Source organism: Trichophyton rubrum (assembly GCF_000151425.1).
Source record: "Trichophyton rubrum CBS 118892 genomic scaffold supercont2.5, whole genome shotgun sequence".
NCBI lineage: Eukaryota > Fungi > Ascomycota > Eurotiomycetes > Onygenales > Arthrodermataceae > Trichophyton > Trichophyton rubrum.
In genome coordinates, this window is record NW_003456424.1 from 1,610,076 (window position 1) to 1,631,028 (window position 20,953).

Here is a 20,953-nt window from a genome sequence, read left to right on the forward strand (position 1 = left end):
TATTCTCGGCATTAAAAGTCAGAGAAGCAACCACCAAAAATTTGGCTTAGGGGGGCTTCTCCGCGTTCAAAGTTGATGCCCTAATTAATAGTTTCTGGATCCAGGCTTGAAGGGTGTACGCTCAGGTCACACACTTCCTCAGTTGTTCCAAAGACCCTGAGCTTGTTTATGTACTTGTCCCAAAAGTCGTCTTCAATCCGCGGAAGAAGCTTTCCTTCGATTACTTTCTGCTCAAGAAGACTGTCTTGCTCGGAAGGGTCCACAGAATTAGCGCTGCTTTCTTCATTATCCATGTCCAACAGGAGGTCAAATTTGGTTGCATGGCCATACACGAGCTTTTGCTGCGTCGTGTCTGCTGTCTTCTCCTGCTCATCTGGTTCGGTCGATAAATCCATCAGGTCAATCTCGGTAGCGTCCCCATTGGCTCGATTGACAAGTGCCTCTCGCGAACTACTTGTTTCATAGAGCTTCACTGCAAGCTTGAGGAAAATCTGGGCTGTCATAAGGCTGTCATACCCCGCTTCGTGCACTGGGGTACTGACGGTGTATGAAGAGTGATCTGGGTGGGTTTCTATACCATTGGCACAAAATGTTAGTTTCCGAGGAGAAAGAAGTAGGTGCATAGAGTGAAACAAAATACCAAATTTCGGCACCGCCCTTGAACCCAGGTTTTCCATGAGTGTTGACAGGGCTGAGGATGCATCTCGTAACACTCCACCGATAGTTGCCATGTACTTCGTATCGATGACCAAAGGGAACAGCTCATTAATTGTTTGCTGGAAATCCTCTACACGACTAGGCAGGTCGCCAATGAAGCATTTGTAAAAGTTGACAAGGTCTGTGAACAGATTGTGTCCAACTAAAACAGGAGGTCCTGACCTCAGCTTTTCCCGGAGAGCCTCACTTTCCTTTGTGAGTTTACTTCCTTCAGCTGCGGTGAATATGCCGTCAGGCCTCCAGAGGAGTCTCAAATCGAGCTTTGAAAGCTCGCTCCCCATCATAGCTTCGATGACCCAGCTGAAACCCTTCTGGCCAGCTATGTTGCAACGAGTGCGCTGGAGCTTCTTTTGGAGAAAAACATTCTCCCGCATCTTGTCATAGGGGAGTATCTGAATGAAAGATTTCTTGCCTATGCTCACATAGCCTGGGTACTCACTTTGGACGATCTGGTGGACGAGCCGCTTCTGGTAGTTATCCAGTTCCAGTGGGAGTTTGTAAGCCGCGGTCATACCAGCGGGCTTTGGTATATTCAGATAGGCTTCCTAATATCGTAGGTGAGTTTGGAATCTATATATTTGGGTTCTCTCTAAGAGCGATTGCACTCACTTTTGGGGCCGGTTTCTCGATCCACTCCCTGATACTATGCCGGACTTGTCGAATGAATTGCGCATGATCCGGAGCCAATGTATCGAAGTTAATCAGGGACCTCGACGACTTGTCCTTGTCTTTACGTGCTCGGTCCATTGCATCCTGTTCCTCTTTCATCGAGATATAGGGAACTCCGTCTGTAAATATCGACTCTACCCGAAATCCATGGCTCATCAGGAAGGCCAGAGCTAAAGAAAACGACGATGTCTCTTAGTATTGTCTAATACCTAGACGTGGTGGGCGAGAACTGGAACTGACCGCTGCTCTGAAAGGACCATTTTCTCTCCACACCAAGTCTTGGGTCCAGGATTGGGCTGAGAGGGATGTTATATGGCCGCAACGAATAGGTATCTATATTGACTTAGTCCACACAGCTGCATCTCGTAATTCTCATTCAGGTATCTCCAACCATTTTGACTATCCTCAACCACCAGTGTAAGGCCAACCTGGAGGATTTGATACTCCTCTGCAGCCTGCTTTACTTCTTCGTACCGCTTCTGCAGGCTCAGATCACCGTCAACATAGGCCGAAGCAGGCCGTAGCTTCTGGTTAAAAATTCCTGAGAATTCGAAGTCGAGGGCAACGAAGGAACAGTCTCCTATATCCTGCAGCATCCGTGGCAGAAGCCGGGAGAAGTTATTCCTTGTAACCTCCATGCTTGCCTTTATGCTTCATCTGCCAACCGTCAAATATAAGAGGAGAAGGAAAGAAAGGAGGAAATAACTCCTGAAGGAACAGAGGAAGACTACTGATGTCTGACCAAAAGATATTCACATTCATGTAGTGAGTGAGCTCTATATAAAAAAAGAAAGAAAAGACAGCGGCAATGATAGACACGACGCCTGGTGCTGTCCCATCCTGCTTCCTTCTGCTTTCTCTGTGGCAAGCAGTAAGTTAGCTAACTAACTAGTTAGTTAACTAGTGAGTTGCCAGGCTACAGCTCTTCACTATGTCTAGTATCTAAGAGCTGTCACAGCCAGGGTGTACAGAGTAGATAAAGCACAAACATCCTGAAACTCCCTTGCTCAACATCAGACGGAAGGAAACAAACTGCTGTGATTGTTCAAAAGCTTTTTCGGTGTCAATAAACGAAGCTAAAAAAAAAAAAAAAAAAAAAAAAAAAGGGCTCGAGAACTCGAAAGATTGGGGTCTCGTGATCGCAGCATCGAGCCGAGGATGTTTCCCTTTTCGGCGATCGCAAGCTTTACGTCTTTGCAACGAAAAGACTCGAGAAAGCGACCAGCAACAGGCCGACTTCTCCAGCTCCATCACATCTTAACAGCGTTTGCAGTTAATATACAGAATTTGTTTGTTTTACGCTTGATCGCGGGAAAGCTTCATCATGGCCGAAGAAGCTCAATCATACATTTCTTCCTCGACATCATCCCCCATGTCTAGCAAGCAAATATCACAAGTATACAAGCAGGCTTCACAGCTCTTCCTCACTCGCAGGCTCCAAGAGTCTCTCTCGCTACTTACACCGATCATTACACCGTCGAGAAGCCAGGAAAATGGGCTGCAGAGCACGGAGGGCGGCGGGACTTCAACATCACTCGCACCAATTGCAACAGCATCCGCAAACCTGAAGATCAAGATATGGAACCTATACATCACAATACTAAGTGCCATTGTTGACCTTGGGCCTGAGGAAGGGAGAGAACAGTTTGGCCAAAAGGAATGGAAAGCTATTGCAACCAAGGTTAGAGAAGGCGAGGTTTGGGAGACGGTGGTGAGCCTAGGGTACCAAGGAAGAGAAGGATCTGTTGACGCCGACATTGTCTACAACCTGTAAGGCAACTGTTCCCTGCTAGCCTTGCTTCATGTAATTGTTTTTAACTATGTATCTCCAGGGCTACTCTTCTCTTGAACCATTCGGCGTCCCAGAAATTAAATCAAGAACGACTTGAGACGTACCTATCCTCTTACGGCCAGCCGGATCTAGATGTCTCCGCGCACCTGCAGCACCTGTCTTCTGGTAAACGCAAGCAGCGGATGGCCTCTGCTGCAGGAACAGATACTCCAAAGGACCTGGCGGTACGAGTCAAGCTGCTAGAGATGTTTACATTACACGTTCTTCCTCGAAACGAGGAATGGGAATATGCCCGGGAGTTTATCAATCTCAGCGAAGCCTTGGATGACGATAGGAAGGAGGCATTCATTCAGACCTTGGATAATCTACTGGAAGAAAAGGAGAAGGGAGTACAACGGGCCACTGAGATACAACAAGAGAAAGAAGAAGAGCTTGAGCGACGGCGGAAACAGCGAGAAGACGAAGAAAGACAACGAGCTGAAGAAGAGAAGAAGAAACAGGAGCGGGAACACAAGCAGAAACAACAACAAGAAACATCGGGCGGGAAGTCGATGAGCAACCACAAAAGATCAAGCAGTGAAGTGGACTACGGGATCGAAAAATCGAATCCAAATTCTCCTATGAAATCTCGAGTTGTTAAACCAGCATTAAAGAAAACCCAGCCACCAGAACCATCTTCGGCCAAAGAAACGAAGAAGAGCACCACCGGGAAACCGCAACCCCTTGTACTTGCACGTATGGAAGTACTAGCGAAGCTACTTGTCACCTTTATGAAGAACCTATCTCGATCACTCGTCTCGAACCCACTATCATACTTGAAATCCCTTCTTGTCGTTTTGGGCGTCCTCATGGCGTTGGGAAGAACGGATGTTCGAAACCGCATTCGTCAAGTCACCGGAGCCGGCTGGCAGAAGGTCAGGGGTACTATTGGAATGGGCGTTAAGGTCAGCTATATCTAAGGGTCATACTATACTACGGTTATTTATTCAGTTCATATGCCATTTTACTACTATATATCCCCTTTTTTTGTTCTTGAGCCCCGGAATTGAGCTTGAATACATACTTATAAGATGACGAACGTGCATATACATCTGATTTTATAATGTTGCTAGTCTAGGCTATAGGCAGTGAATCTATCCGATTTCCCTTCTCTACCGTTATAAATCATAAACCGCCACAGTAATATTGAGGAGAAATAAATGTCATTAATCAAGTTGTGAGTTACAAAAACCATCAGCTTGAACTTCAAAAACGTCAAATCCTACATAGAGTACCATGGTAGTTAGGCCTTGTTTGTCTCGCAGCTCTTATGGAAGAACAAGTCTCCAGCATCTTGCTTCCTCAGCTGCCTGACTGCACAAAACAACACCACAAAAATACCCAGCTACTTTCGCTTCCTCATCGCCGTCTACATCTCAGGGGAAAAAGAAGGTATATTTCCTCTGCTTCCATTCTGGCATAGCGGAATGCTTGGTAGGAAGCATTCTTGGTCTATAACTCCTCTATCCGTGAGAAGAATAGATAATGGGAGAAAAAGTGTACTTTACTGTTGCTGACGGGAGTTATGGGGCGGTATATATATCGATAATCTAGCCCGTATTTCTGGAAATAGCTGTAGATATCCGCTCACCGACATAGTGGAAGAAAACTCATAAAGCAGTAACTCATAATAGCGCGTATGGTACAGAGTGCATTCGATTCACCCAGGGTAAATTATAGTATAATAACCTTATAAATTATCTCATGGAAGCCTTTACTTCACAACCCAGGATCAGATTTCATCTTTATTAATTGCGCCTTGCTATAAAGAAACTTGAGTAGTCCGTCCGAAAGGTGGTCCAGATTTGGATCTCGCATTTACTCCGCCGTCGAGTCTACTGAGCACCATGTTAGTTATTGTTAGTTATCATTATAATATGAACCTAGCGGAGAATATATATATTAAAGCTGCTACCGTCTCTCACTAGCCTGGATTTCAACGAGATCGAGCAGTGTTTTCTGTTTGCAGGGTCTATCTAACTGTACACCTTGTAAGAATGAAGGTACCGCTAGCGAAAAAAAGACTGCAACTTGTTAAGTCATTCTAGGCACTAATATAATGGTCAAATACTTGTAGGAGATTAAGCAATTGATGATAAGGAAAGTGCCGTGAGATTGAAGGTGAAGAGGAAGGAGAAGAAGAAAATTTGAAGTCGAACGTCGAAGAAAAATATGAGGAGGTGTGCCACGTGACAGTTGACACTAGCGCGCCAAGCCCTGAGATGCGCTCTGGATGATTTTTCTATCTCAAGCAGAAAAGACGAAGCAAGCAAACTCTTTTTGAACAAGGAGAAACAAGAGGCATTGCGCTGCTGCATAGCTACAGGAAGGGGAGATGGCAGCAGGCAATAATGGAGCAAGGCAGATAGCCTCGCTTCTCAGTATGTTCACCCGTTATAATGCCCTGCTGGCAAGTCATTGACAAGTCTTTTAGGATCAAATTCCAGGCTGGATTCAGGCGTTTGCCGAAATTGCCAGGAGGCATTGGGCCGTCGAAGCTTTGCTACAGCAACTGTGTCTTCAGACACTGCTTCACCGAGCAGTGCCATACCGCCGGCCGCGGCTGCAGATGCTGTCCAAAACTTCCCATATAGGATCAAAGCTGGAATCATCCTCTCGCGTGCACCCCGTATCACACGAGACCTCACTCCTTTTGAAAAGTCATTCTATTTCTACCAGCGTCGACTGAACGAGCGTCTTGCTCTTCCTTTCACACGATACTTCTACTTTAAGCGCGGAACTCCAACGGACGAAGAATGGAAACGCAAATTTAAAGACCGCCAGACACCCGCAAGAGATATAGGAAAATATAACGCCTATTCTGAAACGGCTTGGAACGATGAACTGCTAGTTGGTGCAACCGAGTCCGAACCACAGAACCAGGTGGATGCTCTTGTGCGCGATGCAGAAGGATTTTCCCTTTCAGAATCAGACGGGGACGCGATACACGATGAAGTGCCAAAACCGCTACCAAGGATCACGGAGGCAGATAAAAGCGGTGATGAGAAGAGCTTAGATCGAGCTTTGCAACGTACGCTGTACTTGTTGGTTAAGGCCAAACAGGGTTACTGGAAGTTCCCTAGCGTCGTCTTAAACGCTAAGGAAAACATTCGAGCGGTAAGTTACTATTGAAAAGTGACATTACTCTTTCTTAGTGGAGACCACAAAGTGAAGTCTAACTCTTAAGTCAATAGGGAGCTGAACGTAGCCTCTTGCAATCTGCTGGTCCCAACATGAACGTCTGGACTGTTGGCTATCACCCTATTAGCCATTATGTCCAAAACTTTACCAAGCCGATTATTGATCCAGCGACCGGGGCGGAACTCAAAGGCGAGAAAACTTTCTTTCTCAAGGGCAGGATCCTAGCGGGTCAGGCCAATATCGCAGAGAATATGCAGGATGTTATTGACTTCAAATGGCTCTCCAAAGAGGAAATCCAGAAACACGTGATGCTACCATATTGGAGTGCGATTAAGAATGCGCTGCCAGAGAGGTGATGCCATTTCGTTTGCATATTTTACTCCCATGGCGGGCGGTGTTGCACCCCTAACACCCATGCTTCCATACTTTTCGATTTTTGCTTGCATTTACACGATAAGGAGAACCTTGGTTTATCATGCACATTGGTAATCATTTGTCCTTCCTAAACCCGATGTACTTTTAGATATGTAAAGGACTTTCATATATTTGTCAATGTTTACGTTTATTTTATAATATATATCAAACTTTTTGTTCAAGTCAAGGCGCCAGTTAACCATAAGACCGTTCAAACGCCATTAACACCATTAACACCATTCCTTTCGTTTGAGGTACTTGCCACGAGTTTACCAAGAGATATCAAATTGAATTATTTCGAGTTGTATTTTTGACCCTGAACAATTGGTTGGGCTTTTGATGCACCAGACGCATTCAAGCTCTTGCCACACATTGCGCATACTAGACACACGTTCAATGTCAGTCCTACAACAAAGCCATGTCATGGATGCAACAGCAAACAAACTAAAAGGTAGACATAACAGGGAAGGGAACTTACACTGTTTCCGATAGCTGCACGTCTGGCAGTATTTCCATCCCTGGCTTGTTTTCGAGCTGCAGCTCTCACAAGAACTTGAATACGCAGCGTACGGATTCTGGGCTTTCTTACTGAGGAGCTTATTCTATCTTTAGAGTCAGTATCCAGTTTCTCGTTTTGACAAGATTTGCAAGCTAGCTGATGTGTTGAACAAGAATTGTTAAAATAAAGGTAATAACCTCTTTAAAGGGAACAGGGGGAGGTCAGAGAGAGGACGGGTGAGGCAATAGAAATGACAAGGTTCCGCGCGTCCATTAAACCAAGAAAATATAACGGTGAAAAGTGACCTCAGGGGCCCAGAGACCTGGTATATAATCGGAAATGCCGTCTCTGCGTACGTAGATATCACGAAGTATGTTTTTGCTTATGAAAAACCTTCGGCATACAAAAGAGAGAGCGTGTTGACAAAAACAAAAACAGTAGGAAGCATACGTATCATACCTTTGAGACACCAGTATTCCCTAGAGTCGCCGATGACTTTTTACTATCGCCACCACGGGTGCCACCGCCGCCGGCGGAAGAGCCTAGGTGAGATCCATAATACATCTCGCTCTTCTTCTTGACTGCCGGCGTGACCAGCTCCGTTTTCGCGACCTTCTTTTGGCACTTTGAGCAGACCATCTTTTCCTTGTCGGAAGAAAGCGGAGGATCGACCTCGGCCTCGCTCTTTTTCTATGACGAATTAAGGCAACACCCCAGAGACAGGAAGCAACACGCGCCAGAGGAAGATGGGAAAAGAGGACAAGAAATGTCTGATGTCGTTGAATGTGACTGACTGCGCCACAACTTCTATGGAGCCATGGGATCACGTGAGTGGCTAGTGTGCTGTAGGGCTGACCGGGGTTCGGGTGGCTCGTGCTCGAGACTCTTCTGACGTCCGACCTTCAACTCCGAAGGATGGGCCTGCGTCCTCGATAGGGAGTAAAGGTCTGCAAAGCCTGCAAAGCCTGCAAAGCCGAACTGTTGCCGAGGATCCGTTTGAAGTGGGCTCTGTTATGGCCGCGAGGTCGCATTCTACCCCTCTTCTCCTGCCGCACGCATCCAATCCTGGTCTTACAGACTCCCTCTAAGTGCAGGATGCGGGTTCATGGTGAGCACCAATACCCACCATTGCATTGGTGACACTTGTTCAAAAGTCAATTGAGCAAACGCAGTTCTATGATACAACACTCCATCATTATTCATCACGATACTCAGCCTTGTCCACGGTCATAGCGACCCTGTTTTCGCCAGCCTGTCTCGCTCTCTCCGTTTTACTAGAAAAGTTTGGCGGCCTGACAGCGGGTTCGGGCCGCGCTAACTCATTAGTGAAGCTAATTCGAAGGGAAGGCCAACAAGAAAAGTACGAACGACTCCAGGATAGAGTTAATAACAACCTGTATTTTGGACCTCTTACCTATTTTGTCCTAGATGAAACCTTTTTCGTGATCGACGTATTTTACGATTATGAAGATGTTGACTGACCATTGAAGGCGCATGTTTGATGAAGACACGCAATATATTTCGGTATTTACCGGGCCAGCCACCGAGTTACACTGTATTCTTCATGTTGCTTCTTTGATTGAATCGCCTTCGGCAGGGATGCAGGGCACCACGGAATATTCGCAATATCGGGCACCAGGGGATCCATGGCATGGGTTGAAGAACAAACTACTCATTATTCTATTTACTCTGAAAGCCACAGTTAGTTACCTGGGGTCTCGGCTTGTGGAGCTATCTCGGGCAAGGTTAGAGTTGACCTTGGTAGCTTCGCTGAAACTAAATACATGCATGGATGGTGCATGAGCATTGATCTGTTAGGCCAAGTCTGCAAAACCTCAGTATTTCGCAAATCTACTCGGAAGAGGCACTCTCTTTGCCTAGTGCGCCTCACAAAACGGTGGAGGGAGTTGAGAAGAGAATACGGACCGTAGGGGGGGGAAACCAGCCCTGTGGCGACACCTTCCGATGTGATTCCGCCCTAATTGGCGTGTCATGAAAACGCATCAAATTGCTTTGACAACCCCCTCTCCCGATCTCCTGAATCCTAGAGACGATAACATGGGGGAAGGGCGGCAAATAAGAGGTTATCATAATGTCAATCTCTTGGACCCAACCTTGAATGGCATCAAATCGTCTTTGAAACCTCCTCTGGGGCAAGAGCGAAGCATCCTAACTTCCTAGCTATAAAATACAGCCCAGTCTTGTTAACGTGGCGTGTCAAGCGGATCTCTTCTCCGAACAAGCAACCGATGACCTTGGCCATCCAACGGCACGTGTCTGTTATGTCGCCTTTTTTTCCCCGATTTATTCGGGAAAAATATTGCCTGGAGCAGTCACAGCCCTCCCGTGCCCAAGCTTAATGCTCCTCTGTTACGGCCAAATCTTGTTGGTGTGCCACCCGGAATTACCAAAGGCATGGTAAGCTTCATGCATCCTGTCTGAGTGGGGAGAATATTTCTCATGTGCATCAATTCCTTTCCACCAGGCTTCAAAGGCATTGCAGCTTTTGCTAAGCTTCTTATCACTACAAATTTGTCAAAAGTGGCAATCTTCTTCTTCCAGTATCTCGTCTGCCAGCCTACCATTACCAATAGGCCCGGCCGTCTGCTTGATGCCTTTCTCATACTATGCGACGTGGTAATCTGCCGGCTCAGGCTCTCGCGATCTCATCGATTTGGTGGCGCTGTTGGGAATTTGCATACCAGCTGAGCCAAGACTTGACACTGAAGCCTTTCATCATGCATGAAGCTCCAGCGCCTCAGTTAACTATTTACCCCAAGTCAATCTTAACAAGAGCTTTTGCAGTTCTGGTCATGTGCGGATCCTTCCAGGCGTCCTTCGTCTGAGCATAACTATTAACTATCTGCCCTAAGCTTGACAAATGCTGATCTGCCATTGGTGACTGGAGAAGACCCATCTTACTCTGTAACTCTGTTCTTGCGATCCATTTTTACGCTAAAAGTTTTCGAGGAGGCGCTGCTGAATATCTTGACAAGATGCAACACGATGCCTGGCCAGATGGATGCTAACCCACCTTCTTTAAATCATGGTCGCAAATTTTAAATAAAGATGAATGGCATTATTCCACATACAAACCATGATTGACCAATATTAGAGGCTGTCATAGCTCCGAATCATGGTTTGGCCGCATCAGCTGTCGCACCAACGCTTGAATTTAAGGCTCTGATGGATGTAACAAATTTTTGGGTGGAAGTTGATGCTACGTTATAAGTACCAGGTCCAGTCCATAATTATTCTCTGCTTTCCCTTCGTACGTATTTTGTAGCATTCGCCTTTTCACCGCGTTACCGAAGACCTTTGCTTTTTATCTTTATTTTTAACAATTTTATTTTCATTTGTTTTCTATTCGAGCTGCATATAGGCTTCGGGTGTATTCCCGGTCCTGGTCCTACATATCCTGTGCGGAACTCCCCTGCTGCATAGTCGAGATCTACCTGCAACCCTTTGGCGGTTGTGATATTTCCGTAACTATACGTGGTCCCTTCCTCAAGCGAGAAAACCGACCGGCCTGCGTATAATTATACCTTATCTGGGGTGTGAGTGTGCCGACAGTGTGAATGGAAATACACATGCATATACGGACCTCGCATACCAAAGCCGCCTTCTTTGTGGGTCAACTAGTCAAGACCTGATCTGCTGCTACTTCGTCGAGGTGTGAAAAAACGTCTTTTAGCCACAGCATACGCCTTTTCGACCAGGGCAACAAATCCGCCATCGGTGGCTAATAGCTCTCCCTTCCTTGAACATGGATATCCAGACTGACGAACCTTCTTCTCTTAGCTTAATTTCTTTTTCATCTCCTTCATGAGATAATGATGACTATTAATCCCTAGTCCTCTGCCGGTAGTTGGCTTCCTTTGCACACATTTCTTCTTTGCCCTTAATCTACTATAAGTTGTACGGCTCGCCCGGCTAGAAAGAGCTTACCATCCCAGCGCTCTATTTTCATTTCGCCAGTCCAGCCTCGCCAATTCTTTACCAATCTTCGAAACATCACGCGACCAGAGGCTGAGGGCCCTCCCGGTTCGTGCGATATATTTAAATCTGTGTCCCCATTTCCAACGGCTCCCATATATACCACGCACGCGCATCATATCCAGCCTCTGCGAAAATCGTATTCTTTCTCCAAGCATTATCCTTTGGGCCAGGTCGGAAGACACATTGTTGGAAATATAGACCTAGTTGTGGTAGGAGGGAGCGGGTATAATACATCGGACAAAGACACAGTTGCTCGGGCGCCGGTCGGTCTCACGTCTTGCTGTATAATCCTGCTGAAGGACAACCTCGGGGCAGCTTCGAGTGTCAAGAACGGGAAATTTTCAACCCCACGGGGTCACTCCGTTTTTTGAAATTTATTTTTTGTCGGAACCCAAGATGCCTCCAAACCCGTCGACATTCACTGCGCTCAATGTGCCATCCGGTTACAGGTTACCAGAAAGCCTGGAGTATTTCTCCCTTGCAGCACGTCCAGACACAGACCTTTGGCGCAAGCCACCAGACCGCGAAACATCCACAGCGCCAATACTATACACATCTCTCCAAAGGCCATTCGTCCTTGCTGAAGTCACAGTCACAGCAGACTGGGAGATGGAATGGGACCAGGGTGGTTTAGTTATATTTTCAGGCCCTCCCCCAGGACCACGTCTGATCCAGTAAGGCATAATTGCATTCCTTAGAGGATAGGAAACTGCCTGCTAACTGGCCTTTTCAGGCCCAATAACAGCAATGAGCTCGTCCCAACCACAGTTATCAATCTTGATAATAACAACAGTTCAGTCGATGCCGGGGAGCAGCATCAACAACCACCACAACCACCTCCGTATCCAGACTTTAACTTGGGCCAAGGTAAATGGGTCAAGGCTGGACTTGAGTTCTCCGCGGGAACCGTCAATGCGTCGTCCGTCAGCGCCACATCAGACGGAGCAGACTGGTGCCTCTCTCCCTTAGCGCCGCCCAATCAGCCAACAAGTATAACGTCTCTGCGAATCAAACTAGAGCGCATTGGCCATTCTCTCTGGGTATGGTATCAAATCCCACCATCCTCGTTTTCTACAGACCAGGAATCCAGTCATAGCCCGGGCTCGGCTGCCCAATCATGGCGGAAACTGCGCGAAGTAACATGGTTTTTCTGGGGAGTTGAAGACAAAAGCGTGCATATTGGCGTTTACGCCTGTCGACCAGCAAATATCTCCATATCTAGTACCATGTGGGCGGCGAGAAACGGCGGGCAATATTTTCATGACAATCGCCCATCGCCCAACTCGCTAGTGGTGGATTTTGAAGATCTTGAAATATTTTAATCTTTTGACAGCTCCTTTCCTTTGTTTTTTCCCCGGTATCAGTTTCTGGTTCATTTGTCTTGTTACATTTTATCGATCCTCAGTGCTGTTCGCATTTATGTTCATGACGACTTGATGAATGTGTGGGCGTATTTTGGCAGAGATGGCGCTATAACTCCGTAGATATAAATAATATGCCGCTTCTGGCTCCTGTCTCCAAAACCTCATCACTTTCTATACTCCGTATCGCTGGGAATTGACTTGAACTGTGACGAAGAACGCTCTCGGCTGTTTTGCAAGCCACGAAGATTTCTATTTTTAACGTGGCCGGGAAACAAAAAGTGACGCGGGATCCGACAGCTGGAGACCTCGCACAAAGTTCTCCGTTAGTAATGCAAACACTTCAGCAGAGATCAGCAGCCATCGTGTCGCACTCCTCGATCGGTTGCTTGAGTTTGTCCGCTGCAGGAAACAAATTCTGACTTGAGCCACGAATTTGTGTTTATGTCTTGGCATTCGATTAAGTTCCTCGGAGCGTTCCGTTCCGAGATTCGAGTCCAAGGATGGTGCCATGCCAAGAATATATCACGTGATACATTCAGGGCCTGAAAGGCGAGCGTTATCTAAATCAATTGGATTAGGCAGAGCTTACTGAACGTTCAAGCAAGATGGATAGATAGAGTATTGAATAATTGTACGGCTACCGAATTTTGACAAAACAATATACGCATATTTTTTGTGACTTCTAGTTTATGTCTATTACAGCATCACATGCCCGTTAGCCTTTTGCCAATTGCAATACTTCAATTCCTGTTTCCCGAAACGCCAATTGGTAGAAAGAGTTTTAAAGGAAGTTGTCTCAGACCTAACAGAAAAAAATGGATGCCCTGATTTGGATGAATACTCTTTCATATAGACTCGTTATAATATAAAGAACATCATTATGCATAACCTTGCAGGAAAAGCCTATTTGTCTCCAGGCTGTCTCCAGGCAGCTCGAGAAATCGCCTTGCAGGTATGAACAGAGTCTGTGCTTCGGGTGATCCAAAGGGTAAATGTCCTATCCGGTTTGGCTATTTGGTCAGTAGTATAACACTCAAGGCACGGAGTCAAAAATGGCGCTTACCATTAGCTTACCATGGCATGCAAAAGTTTGGCTAACGCCGGCAGGTACATAATCTGAATCCTGTCTGCACCATTTGAAGACCTCGCTAAGGCATGGTATCTAGAACTATATCAGGCTTCTTTCATAGGGAATATCCAATTTGTAGGTGAGATCTGAGGGAAGCTACCAGGGTAAAAGGTCTCAAGTATATCAGTATACTTTGTATGGAACACAGAACCCTTACTTAGAGCCCATAGTTCATCTTGTACGAGGAGCCCCTCAAACGGAGTTTCTCTGCACAGTTCGTCTATTGCAACCCCACCAATTCAAGCTGTTTTCCCTCACCGCTAAAACCAGAGTTCGGTGGGGCATTCGCAATCGCTTATCCTGCTCTGAAGGTCCCAGACTTTGTGTCACTCCTTTCTCTCTTTTAACTAACCACTCGCCAGAGGACATATTCTGTCAATGGCATCGACTTTTGAGGGGTGCCTTTGACATACCATTTCGCTCATTTCTATGTGTGAGTTGACGATGGCCAACAACGTCTTCGTATTTCTGATCCCCGAACCTCGGATATGAACATGATCTGCTGCTAATTCCCTACTGCTACTTAAGCAAGAGGAGGGAAAAAAACAAAAATAGACGTTAAGGGTCCACTCAAATGTGGTCACATGACATTACCAATTTTCCGACTTGGTGGATTTCTCGGCTTCATCCCAAATAACCGTGAGCGATACAAAAGCGAGACGAGCAACAAAAAATGGCATCTTTGCCCCCTTTTTCAGTTTCTTTTTCCCCTGGAGACTATTAGACGGAGGTGGAAATATCTTTTCCTGCCCAACTTGTATCGCCATGCCTTGCCTCCTGCATGCCTGAGGTGCTTGCGATCTGTCCGGTTAGGCCGCCATGGTGCAGCACACACCACAAGTCAACAGCTGGTGTCGAAATAATATGGAGCCTGCTAAGGGAAGGGAAGGAAAAAGCAAAGAGGCGGTTTAACCAAGCCGTGGGCTGCAGCAAATGAGCTCTGTCAAAACGCCATAAAAGCGCAGGGATGCAGGCAAACCCTCTTTCGACTCTCTTGTTATTTGACAAGCTAGTAAGTTAGCCGGCTCATCACTCTGACAACAAGTCTGCAGCGCTAGCCGGTTCAGGCTCGATGGGGACGTTCTTCATCCTGCCAGGCTTTTGCTTTTGACGGAAGCAGAGAGAGAAGAAGCAGAAAAATTTGATGATTCTCCCCCCTCCCCTTTAGTAGTGTATGTCGTAGTTGAATGCTATATTGCTTTTTGGGTTTTGACTCTCTGCTCTTTTTCTTTTCTTCTTCTGAATGCACGGCAAGCAAGCCATTCTGCTTATGATCATCCTCGTCTGCCTCCAAAACCAATAAACATTGCATCAAGCCCCCCTGGGAAGAGAGAAAAGAAAGACTCCTTGCATATTTGCCCATCTCTGCAACTCCCCTCCTCTGTGTGCCCTCCCCTCTAGTTTGTCAAGGGAAAGAAATAAGCAGGACAGCCATACCTTCGAAGACCTTTCTCATAATTTGATATTTATCCCAAAAGTTTTCCCTTTGCCTTGCTCTGTTTGTTTTTCCCCCCCGTCTCTTTTTCGTATTGATTCTTGATACCCTCGTCGTCTTTGGGGGCATAGTCGTGATATTTCGAGCTCTTGTCCCTTTTCTCCCCTGTGCTTTGTGTTGTAATTCGTCTGCAGAAACCTGTCTTTGTCTTTTATTTTTTATTTTATTTTTTTTTTCTTTTTGTGCAGCTTTGTATATCACCTTCGGCTATTATCTAGCTAGCTTCATCTCTGCAGGGCTTCGAAACAATTCCCACGACCACGAGTTTACGAGTTTACGATACTAGAACCAGCATTTCAAACACCGTCGGCAATCAACAGCACAACCAGCGACTGGAAGAGGAAAAACAGCCAACTCTCTAGCCATGACTGAAGCCGTTAAACGCACCGTCACCATTGCTATCCGTCGACCAAGCACAACTCCAGCTGTCTTTGTGGCCGCCTGCTTTACCGAACCGGCATGGGAGCCTGTGGAGCTCACACCTCAGCTTCTAAGTTCGAAAGATGCACCAACTACCGAAGACAGCTCTACGCAGGTCGAGGAGTACGAGTTTTCAAAGGAATTTGAGCTACCAGAGGGCAAATACCAGTATAAATTCCGTCTGGGTACGGATGAAGATTCATGGTTCTGTGACAACGACGTTGAGACAGGTAAGTCACTTCACTCACTCTACATAACGATATGTCTCCCAGATCTGATATCCAAGGTGACTGACTTGTTGTGAATACTTAGTGGTCAATGATGATGGAATTTGCAATAATGTCCTTGTCGTAAACGATACCTCCTCCACCTCTACAACCGAAGGCTCCCAACAAACCAACGGTACACCCAATGGCACCAAATTGAAGGAATCAGTCAAAGAAGAAGATGATACCGAAGAAAAGGCTAAAACCATGGAAGACATACCGGTAGACGCCGCTGTTGTTGACAAGTCTGACAAGGAAGTTCCCGTTAATGTGGTAGGAGAGACTGCTACAGAAGTGGAGAAAAAGCCGGACAACCAGGTGGACTCCGTTCGAGCTCCCGAAGCCTCAGCTTCAAAAGACAACGTCTCTGAGGAGAAGAGTGACGAAAAATTGTCCAAGAAGGAAGATATTGTCCTGGATAGCGAAAAAACTGTGGCTGTCGATAACACCGAAATGGAGCAGGAACAATCTTCGTCTGATAAGCTTGAAAATACGGTGCCGGAGCCTACAAGCAAGGAACTCCCAGAAGAGTCCAAGAAATCAGAATCTCGAGCAGAAGATTCTCAGAATAGCCTAGAAGCGAAGAAGGAACTCTTTGAGAAAGTCGATGCAGTCGAAGCGACCGACCCAGCTGAGACTAGCAAGGAAGAATCCAATGACAAAGTTCAAACACTTCTTGTCACTGAGTCCCGAACAGCGGCCGAGGAGCCTAAGAAAAATATCACTGGAGACCTCAAAACTACTCCAGCCGAGCCGGCAAACGATGTTCTCGAGGCTGAAGCTGCGCCCGAGGCTCCGGCTATTAAGCCTACCAAGGACTCGACTAAAGAGGACGATGTGCCAGAGATCACCAAGGAAGACGCTGTCCCTGCCCATGCTGAAGAGTTGACCGTTGAGAAGGCAAATGGTTCATCTGAAGAGACTTCCAATCCCGAGGCCTCTATGACAGTTGAGGAACCAACCGTCATTGAACCAGAGGCAGTCTCTGAAGAAAAAAACAAGGAAGAACCAGCGACTGAGCTAGAGAAAACTCCAGTAAAGGCCGAACAGATTGCTGAATCTACTTCTATACCTGCAGTTGTAAAGGAAGCACCATCCCCGGAAGCTATAAAGGAAGATCCCCTGGCTACCAAAGAAGAACCGGTTTCTATTAAACCAGAGAACGCGGAATTACCTCAGGAGGAAATGGTTTCAGATAAGGACGCAGATCCTGTTGCCACAGAAGACAAAATCAAGGAAGCATCGGCAGCTGAGTCTGAACCAGTTCCAGATGCTGTAAAAGCTGGTCCTGAAGTAGCCGCTGTACGCGAGGCAGAGGCTTCCGCGGAAGAACCCAAGGAGCCCATAGTCCCCAAGGATATCGCTAGTAAAGAGATTGCTCCCGATGACGCTCCTAGATCGGGCTCCGAGAAGCCCACGGTGGCTAATGAAGAACCAGAGAAGAGCTTCAACGAACCGGAGGCTACTCCTGAAGAGCCAAAAGAAAGTGCACCGGAGTCAGAACCAGCATTAACCGACTCAAAGCGTGACACAGACGCAACCGAAAACTCGACAGTTGATGGACTTGAGACACAAGGGGATCCTGTAGATACTGAAGCTGAGGTGAAGCCTGCTGCAGCCGACAAAGTTGTCTCCGCTGAAGAGAGTGAAGTTCTTTCATCAAAGGAGCCGAAGCCGGTCATTGAGGAGCCGGAAGACGAGACCGAGGCGTCGAAAGAAGTCTCTACCGAAAAAGATGATGGAACTACTGAAATTGGAAAGAAAGAAGAGGCCGCCCTATCAGTCCCAATGCCCGAGGAAGCCAAGGATGAAGCTGTTGAAGAGAAACCAGAGCCTGTTCCAGCACCCGTAGCTACCACTGAGGCCGAAGATGTTCCTGAGGTGGTTGACGAACCCAGTAAGGACGTGGATACCGCTAACGAAGGGCCAGATAAGGATGCCTCTCAGCCAGTTGAAGCTTTGAAGTCAACGGAGGACGATGCCCTAGTAACGAAGGAGGCACAGACCATAACGGAAGATAAGCCGGTGGAGGAATCGGCTCCGGAGGTAATCAAGGACGAGATCAAAGAGGAGTCAGAAGAACCTGTCCCAGGACCAAACGCTGAAATTGCCGTTGCGGCTGATGAAGCCTCAGTAAACGAACATCAACATGACGCGTCTATCGCGGAAGTCAAGGAGTTGCCTGCCGATGATCCTGCGCTAGCTGATTGCAACGTTCCGGCGGTCGAGGATGAGGCTGTTGTCTCAGAAAGCAAGGATAACTCTGAACCTGAAGTCAATCGGGATTCGCAACCCGCACAAAAGAAGGAAGAAACTGAAGACAAGGCCGATCCTGCTCCCGGTGCTCAGCCTGCTGTGGAAGAAGATTCAGTCAAAGAGGTCCCTTCTAAGACAGAAAATGAGACTAAAGAGGGCTCTGAGGTACCCCTTATTGCTAACATCGCAGGCGTTGAAGCACTTCAGAACGTCAAATCTCAAGCTAATCCAGAGCTCTCAGAAGAGGAAGCAGGTCAGGTGGCTCAGAGTAGTACTCCCGCTCTAGAGTCCCAAGTTGAAGGTGAGACCAAAGCCCCTGAATTGAAGGGGCCTGCTATTGAGGAGCTAGCATCCGTTGCCGAAGAACCTGCAGCAGGTATCCAAAAGGATTCTGAGAGTGGTGACTCTAAGGAGGAGGAGGATACAACTGCCCCAGGAAAGGAAGTTGAAGCTGCTGGCGAACAAATAGAAAAGCCGGAAGAACAAAAGCTTGCTGAGCCGGAGGCTACCGGAGATGATGCGCCAGTTCCTGCTGCCAAGGAAACCGATCTTCCCAGCGAATCCATGAAGGATGAAGTGGCTGCTACTACTGAATTATCGACGAGTCAAGTAGCGGACGAGCCTTCTGATAAACCGGCTCCCGTAGCTTCGGAAGGGCCTGGAGAACCTGATGTTAGCCAGGGACCTAAGGAAGTTCATATTGAAACCGCCGTTGTCGATGATGCTAGCAAGAAAGCCAACGCCCAATTCCAAGTCGGAGATGCTGCTGTAGATGCGCCAATTGATGTGCCTGAAGAGCCAAAGCAAGACGCAGAAGCTGTTGTCAATGTGGAAGAGACCCCCAAGGATGTTCAGAATGATGTCATTGCAGCTGGGGAAGAAGTTAAACCCGAAGCGGAAAAGAGTTTGGACCATGTTGCCAAGGTCGATGATAAGCAACCCGAAGAAGCCGTCGAAGAGGCGTCAGTTGCTGTGGAAGAGGCAGTTAAAGCTGAATCTGCACCGGAGACTCAGGATGCTGTTACCGTTACAGCAGACCCGGTTGCGGACGAGACTCCTGCACTGGAAGCTGAGGCTCCTGAAGAGGAAGCTCCCAAGTCTGACACCGCTGATGTGACCACCATCGAAGCAAAGGAAGTGTTACCAGAGGCTGCTGAGACTACTGTTGTTTCACAGGACACTGAAAAGGAGGATATCACAGTTGAAGCAGAGAAGCCTGAAATTCCTACTTCAGAGGCTGTAACAACCCCCACTGCCTCACCAGAGGCTTTAAAGGACACCGAAGAGACTCCCGATAATTCCGTCAAGTCCGCTGCAACCGAGGCCGTCACACATGATGATGATGAAAATACAACTGTTCCTGAAAACGTACCTGAGCCTACTGGCAGTGCGTCAGAAGTGACAACCGACAAGCCGGCAGAATCATTTGCTGATAATGAACCTGAAGTGCCTACCAGCAAGGATGAGGTCACTAAAGAAGCAATCTTAAACGAACAGCTTGCTAGTAGCACATCCCCGGAATGTAAGAGTGATGCTAAAGCAGACTTACCCAATGTCTCAGCAGACTCTATTCAAGAGGCTGGCTTACAACGGAAGCTTCAATCAAGTGAAGCCAAAGCTGATTTTGTAACGGATCATACCAAGGCCGAGGAGGATCAGCCAAAAGAATCTACTATCAGCATGGCCGAAGGACAGGAAGATGCTCACAAAACTAATGGTGCTACAATAGCTGCTGCTCTCGGAGCAGCTGCTGTGATTCCTGGGGCCGCTTTCTTGGCAAAGAAAGCCTTTGAATCTGGGGAAACTACTGATAAGAAGACTGCCGCTGGTGATACTCCTGGGGCTACGGAATCGCTTATCAGTAAGAGAGGTGTTGATGATTCTGAACATATCAATAACGTTATGGTCAAGGAAGATTCAAAGGTTGGTGCAAATGACAAGTCCTCCAATCATACTAAAAATGGTCCTATGCAAGAAGAACCTGCTTCCGCCGAATCTACCTCGAAAGCCCATGCGACAGAAGAAAATGATAAGGGCACTACCGTAGAAAATACATCGCTTCCTGAGCAAGTTAAGGAATCTCCTGCTGGGAAGGATGATGCACAAGAGGCTGTCAATGGCAAAGTCATTGCCGAGGAGGAATCCAAGAGGGCTACCCCCAAGGCATCCGCATCTGCTGATATTGAGTCAAGCTCCTGCGCTGCTACTGCCGATGCCAACCCTTCCACTGCAGCCACGACTAATGGAACCAAGACCAACGGCACGAAAACTGATGAAGTCTCTGAAGAGACTCGTCCTCCAACCGGCAACAAATCCATCACTTCACTAACAACTCAGCGCAGAGATAACTTCCTCAAGTATATATGGCGCGCTATCTTCGTCAACTTTTTTGGAAGCCTCTTTGGATTCCGCCGTCGCGACACCACCGCTTAATACACACCCGATCCAACATTCTTGCATACCCTGACCTATTGAACAAATATGCATTTCCAATATATTGCAGTGGCTTATTAGCTACTGCAATAATTTTTTTAAAGGACTCTTAATTTTAAAAAATCTCATCACGTTTCTATTTGTTGCTCTTTTCTTCATACGCGTTTTCATATGTACTCCCAGAATTGCCCCATGATATCCTCCCTTGTTAATGAATACTGTGATGATTTTTTCTGTGATATATGAATTTGGGTTTTTAACTCTTCTTACCTCCTGAAGAATGGTGAAAATCTACCTTAGCTAAATCAAGAACTATTATA

At 46.9% G+C, this 20,953-nt stretch overlaps 7 protein-coding genes across 7 annotated transcripts; 4 read left to right on the top strand and 3 right to left on the bottom strand.

Moving 5' to 3' along the window:
* Nucleotides 1-80: 80 nt before the first annotated feature.
* TERG_05358 (uncharacterized protein) lies at nt 81-2,024 on the bottom strand (the record flags this gene model as incomplete). Its single annotated transcript, XM_003234719.1, has 5 exons — nt 81-571; nt 641-1,262; nt 1,327-1,556; nt 1,627-1,719; nt 1,778-2,024. The coding sequence occupies 5 exons, from the start codon at nt 2,022-2,024 to the stop codon at nt 81-83; spliced, it is 1,683 nt and encodes a 560-aa protein (XP_003234767.1).
* A 700-nt stretch (nt 2,025-2,724) lies between these two features.
* TERG_12272 (uncharacterized protein) lies at nt 2,725-3,144 on the bottom strand (the record flags this gene model as incomplete). Its single annotated transcript, XM_047751253.1, has 1 exon — nt 2,725-3,144. The coding sequence occupies one exon, from the start codon at nt 3,142-3,144 to the stop codon at nt 2,725-2,727; it is 420 nt and encodes a 139-aa protein (XP_047606572.1).
* A 216-nt stretch (nt 3,145-3,360) lies between these two features.
* TERG_05359 (uncharacterized protein) lies at nt 3,361-4,137 on the top strand (the record flags this gene model as incomplete). Its single annotated transcript, XM_003234720.2, has 1 exon — nt 3,361-4,137. One exon carries the CDS (start codon nt 3,361-3,363, stop codon nt 4,135-4,137), a length of 777 nt encoding a protein of 258 aa, XP_003234768.2.
* A 1,415-nt stretch (nt 4,138-5,552) lies between these two features.
* On the top strand, nt 5,553-6,714 carry TERG_05360 (mitochondrial 54S ribosomal protein YmL17/YmL30; the record flags this gene model as incomplete). The annotated part of the gene is made up of 3 exons (XM_003234721.1): nt 5,553-5,598; nt 5,652-6,334; nt 6,412-6,714. The coding sequence occupies 3 exons, from the start codon at nt 5,553-5,555 to the stop codon at nt 6,712-6,714; spliced, it is 1,032 nt and encodes a 343-aa protein (XP_003234769.1).
* Nucleotides 6,715-7,064: 350 nt separating this feature from the next.
* On the bottom strand, nt 7,065-7,910 carry TERG_05361 (uncharacterized protein; the record flags this gene model as incomplete). Its single annotated transcript, XM_003234722.1, has 3 exons — nt 7,065-7,153; nt 7,251-7,374; nt 7,731-7,910. The coding sequence occupies 3 exons, from the start codon at nt 7,908-7,910 to the stop codon at nt 7,065-7,067; spliced, it is 393 nt and encodes a 130-aa protein (XP_003234770.1).
* Nucleotides 7,911-11,666: 3,756 nt separating this feature from the next.
* Nucleotides 11,667-12,592, top strand: TERG_05363 (uncharacterized protein; the record flags this gene model as incomplete). Its single annotated transcript, XM_003234724.1, has 2 exons — nt 11,667-11,944; nt 12,004-12,592. 2 exons carry the CDS (start codon nt 11,667-11,669, stop codon nt 12,590-12,592), a joined length of 867 nt encoding a protein of 288 aa, XP_003234772.1.
* Nucleotides 12,593-15,622: 3,030 nt separating this feature from the next.
* TERG_05365 (uncharacterized protein) lies at nt 15,623-20,633 on the top strand (the record flags this gene model as incomplete). Its single annotated transcript, XM_003234726.1, has 2 exons — nt 15,623-15,908; nt 15,991-20,633. The coding sequence occupies 2 exons, from the start codon at nt 15,623-15,625 to the stop codon at nt 20,631-20,633; spliced, it is 4,929 nt and encodes a 1,642-aa protein (XP_003234774.1).
* Nucleotides 20,634-20,953: the final 320 nt, after the last annotated feature.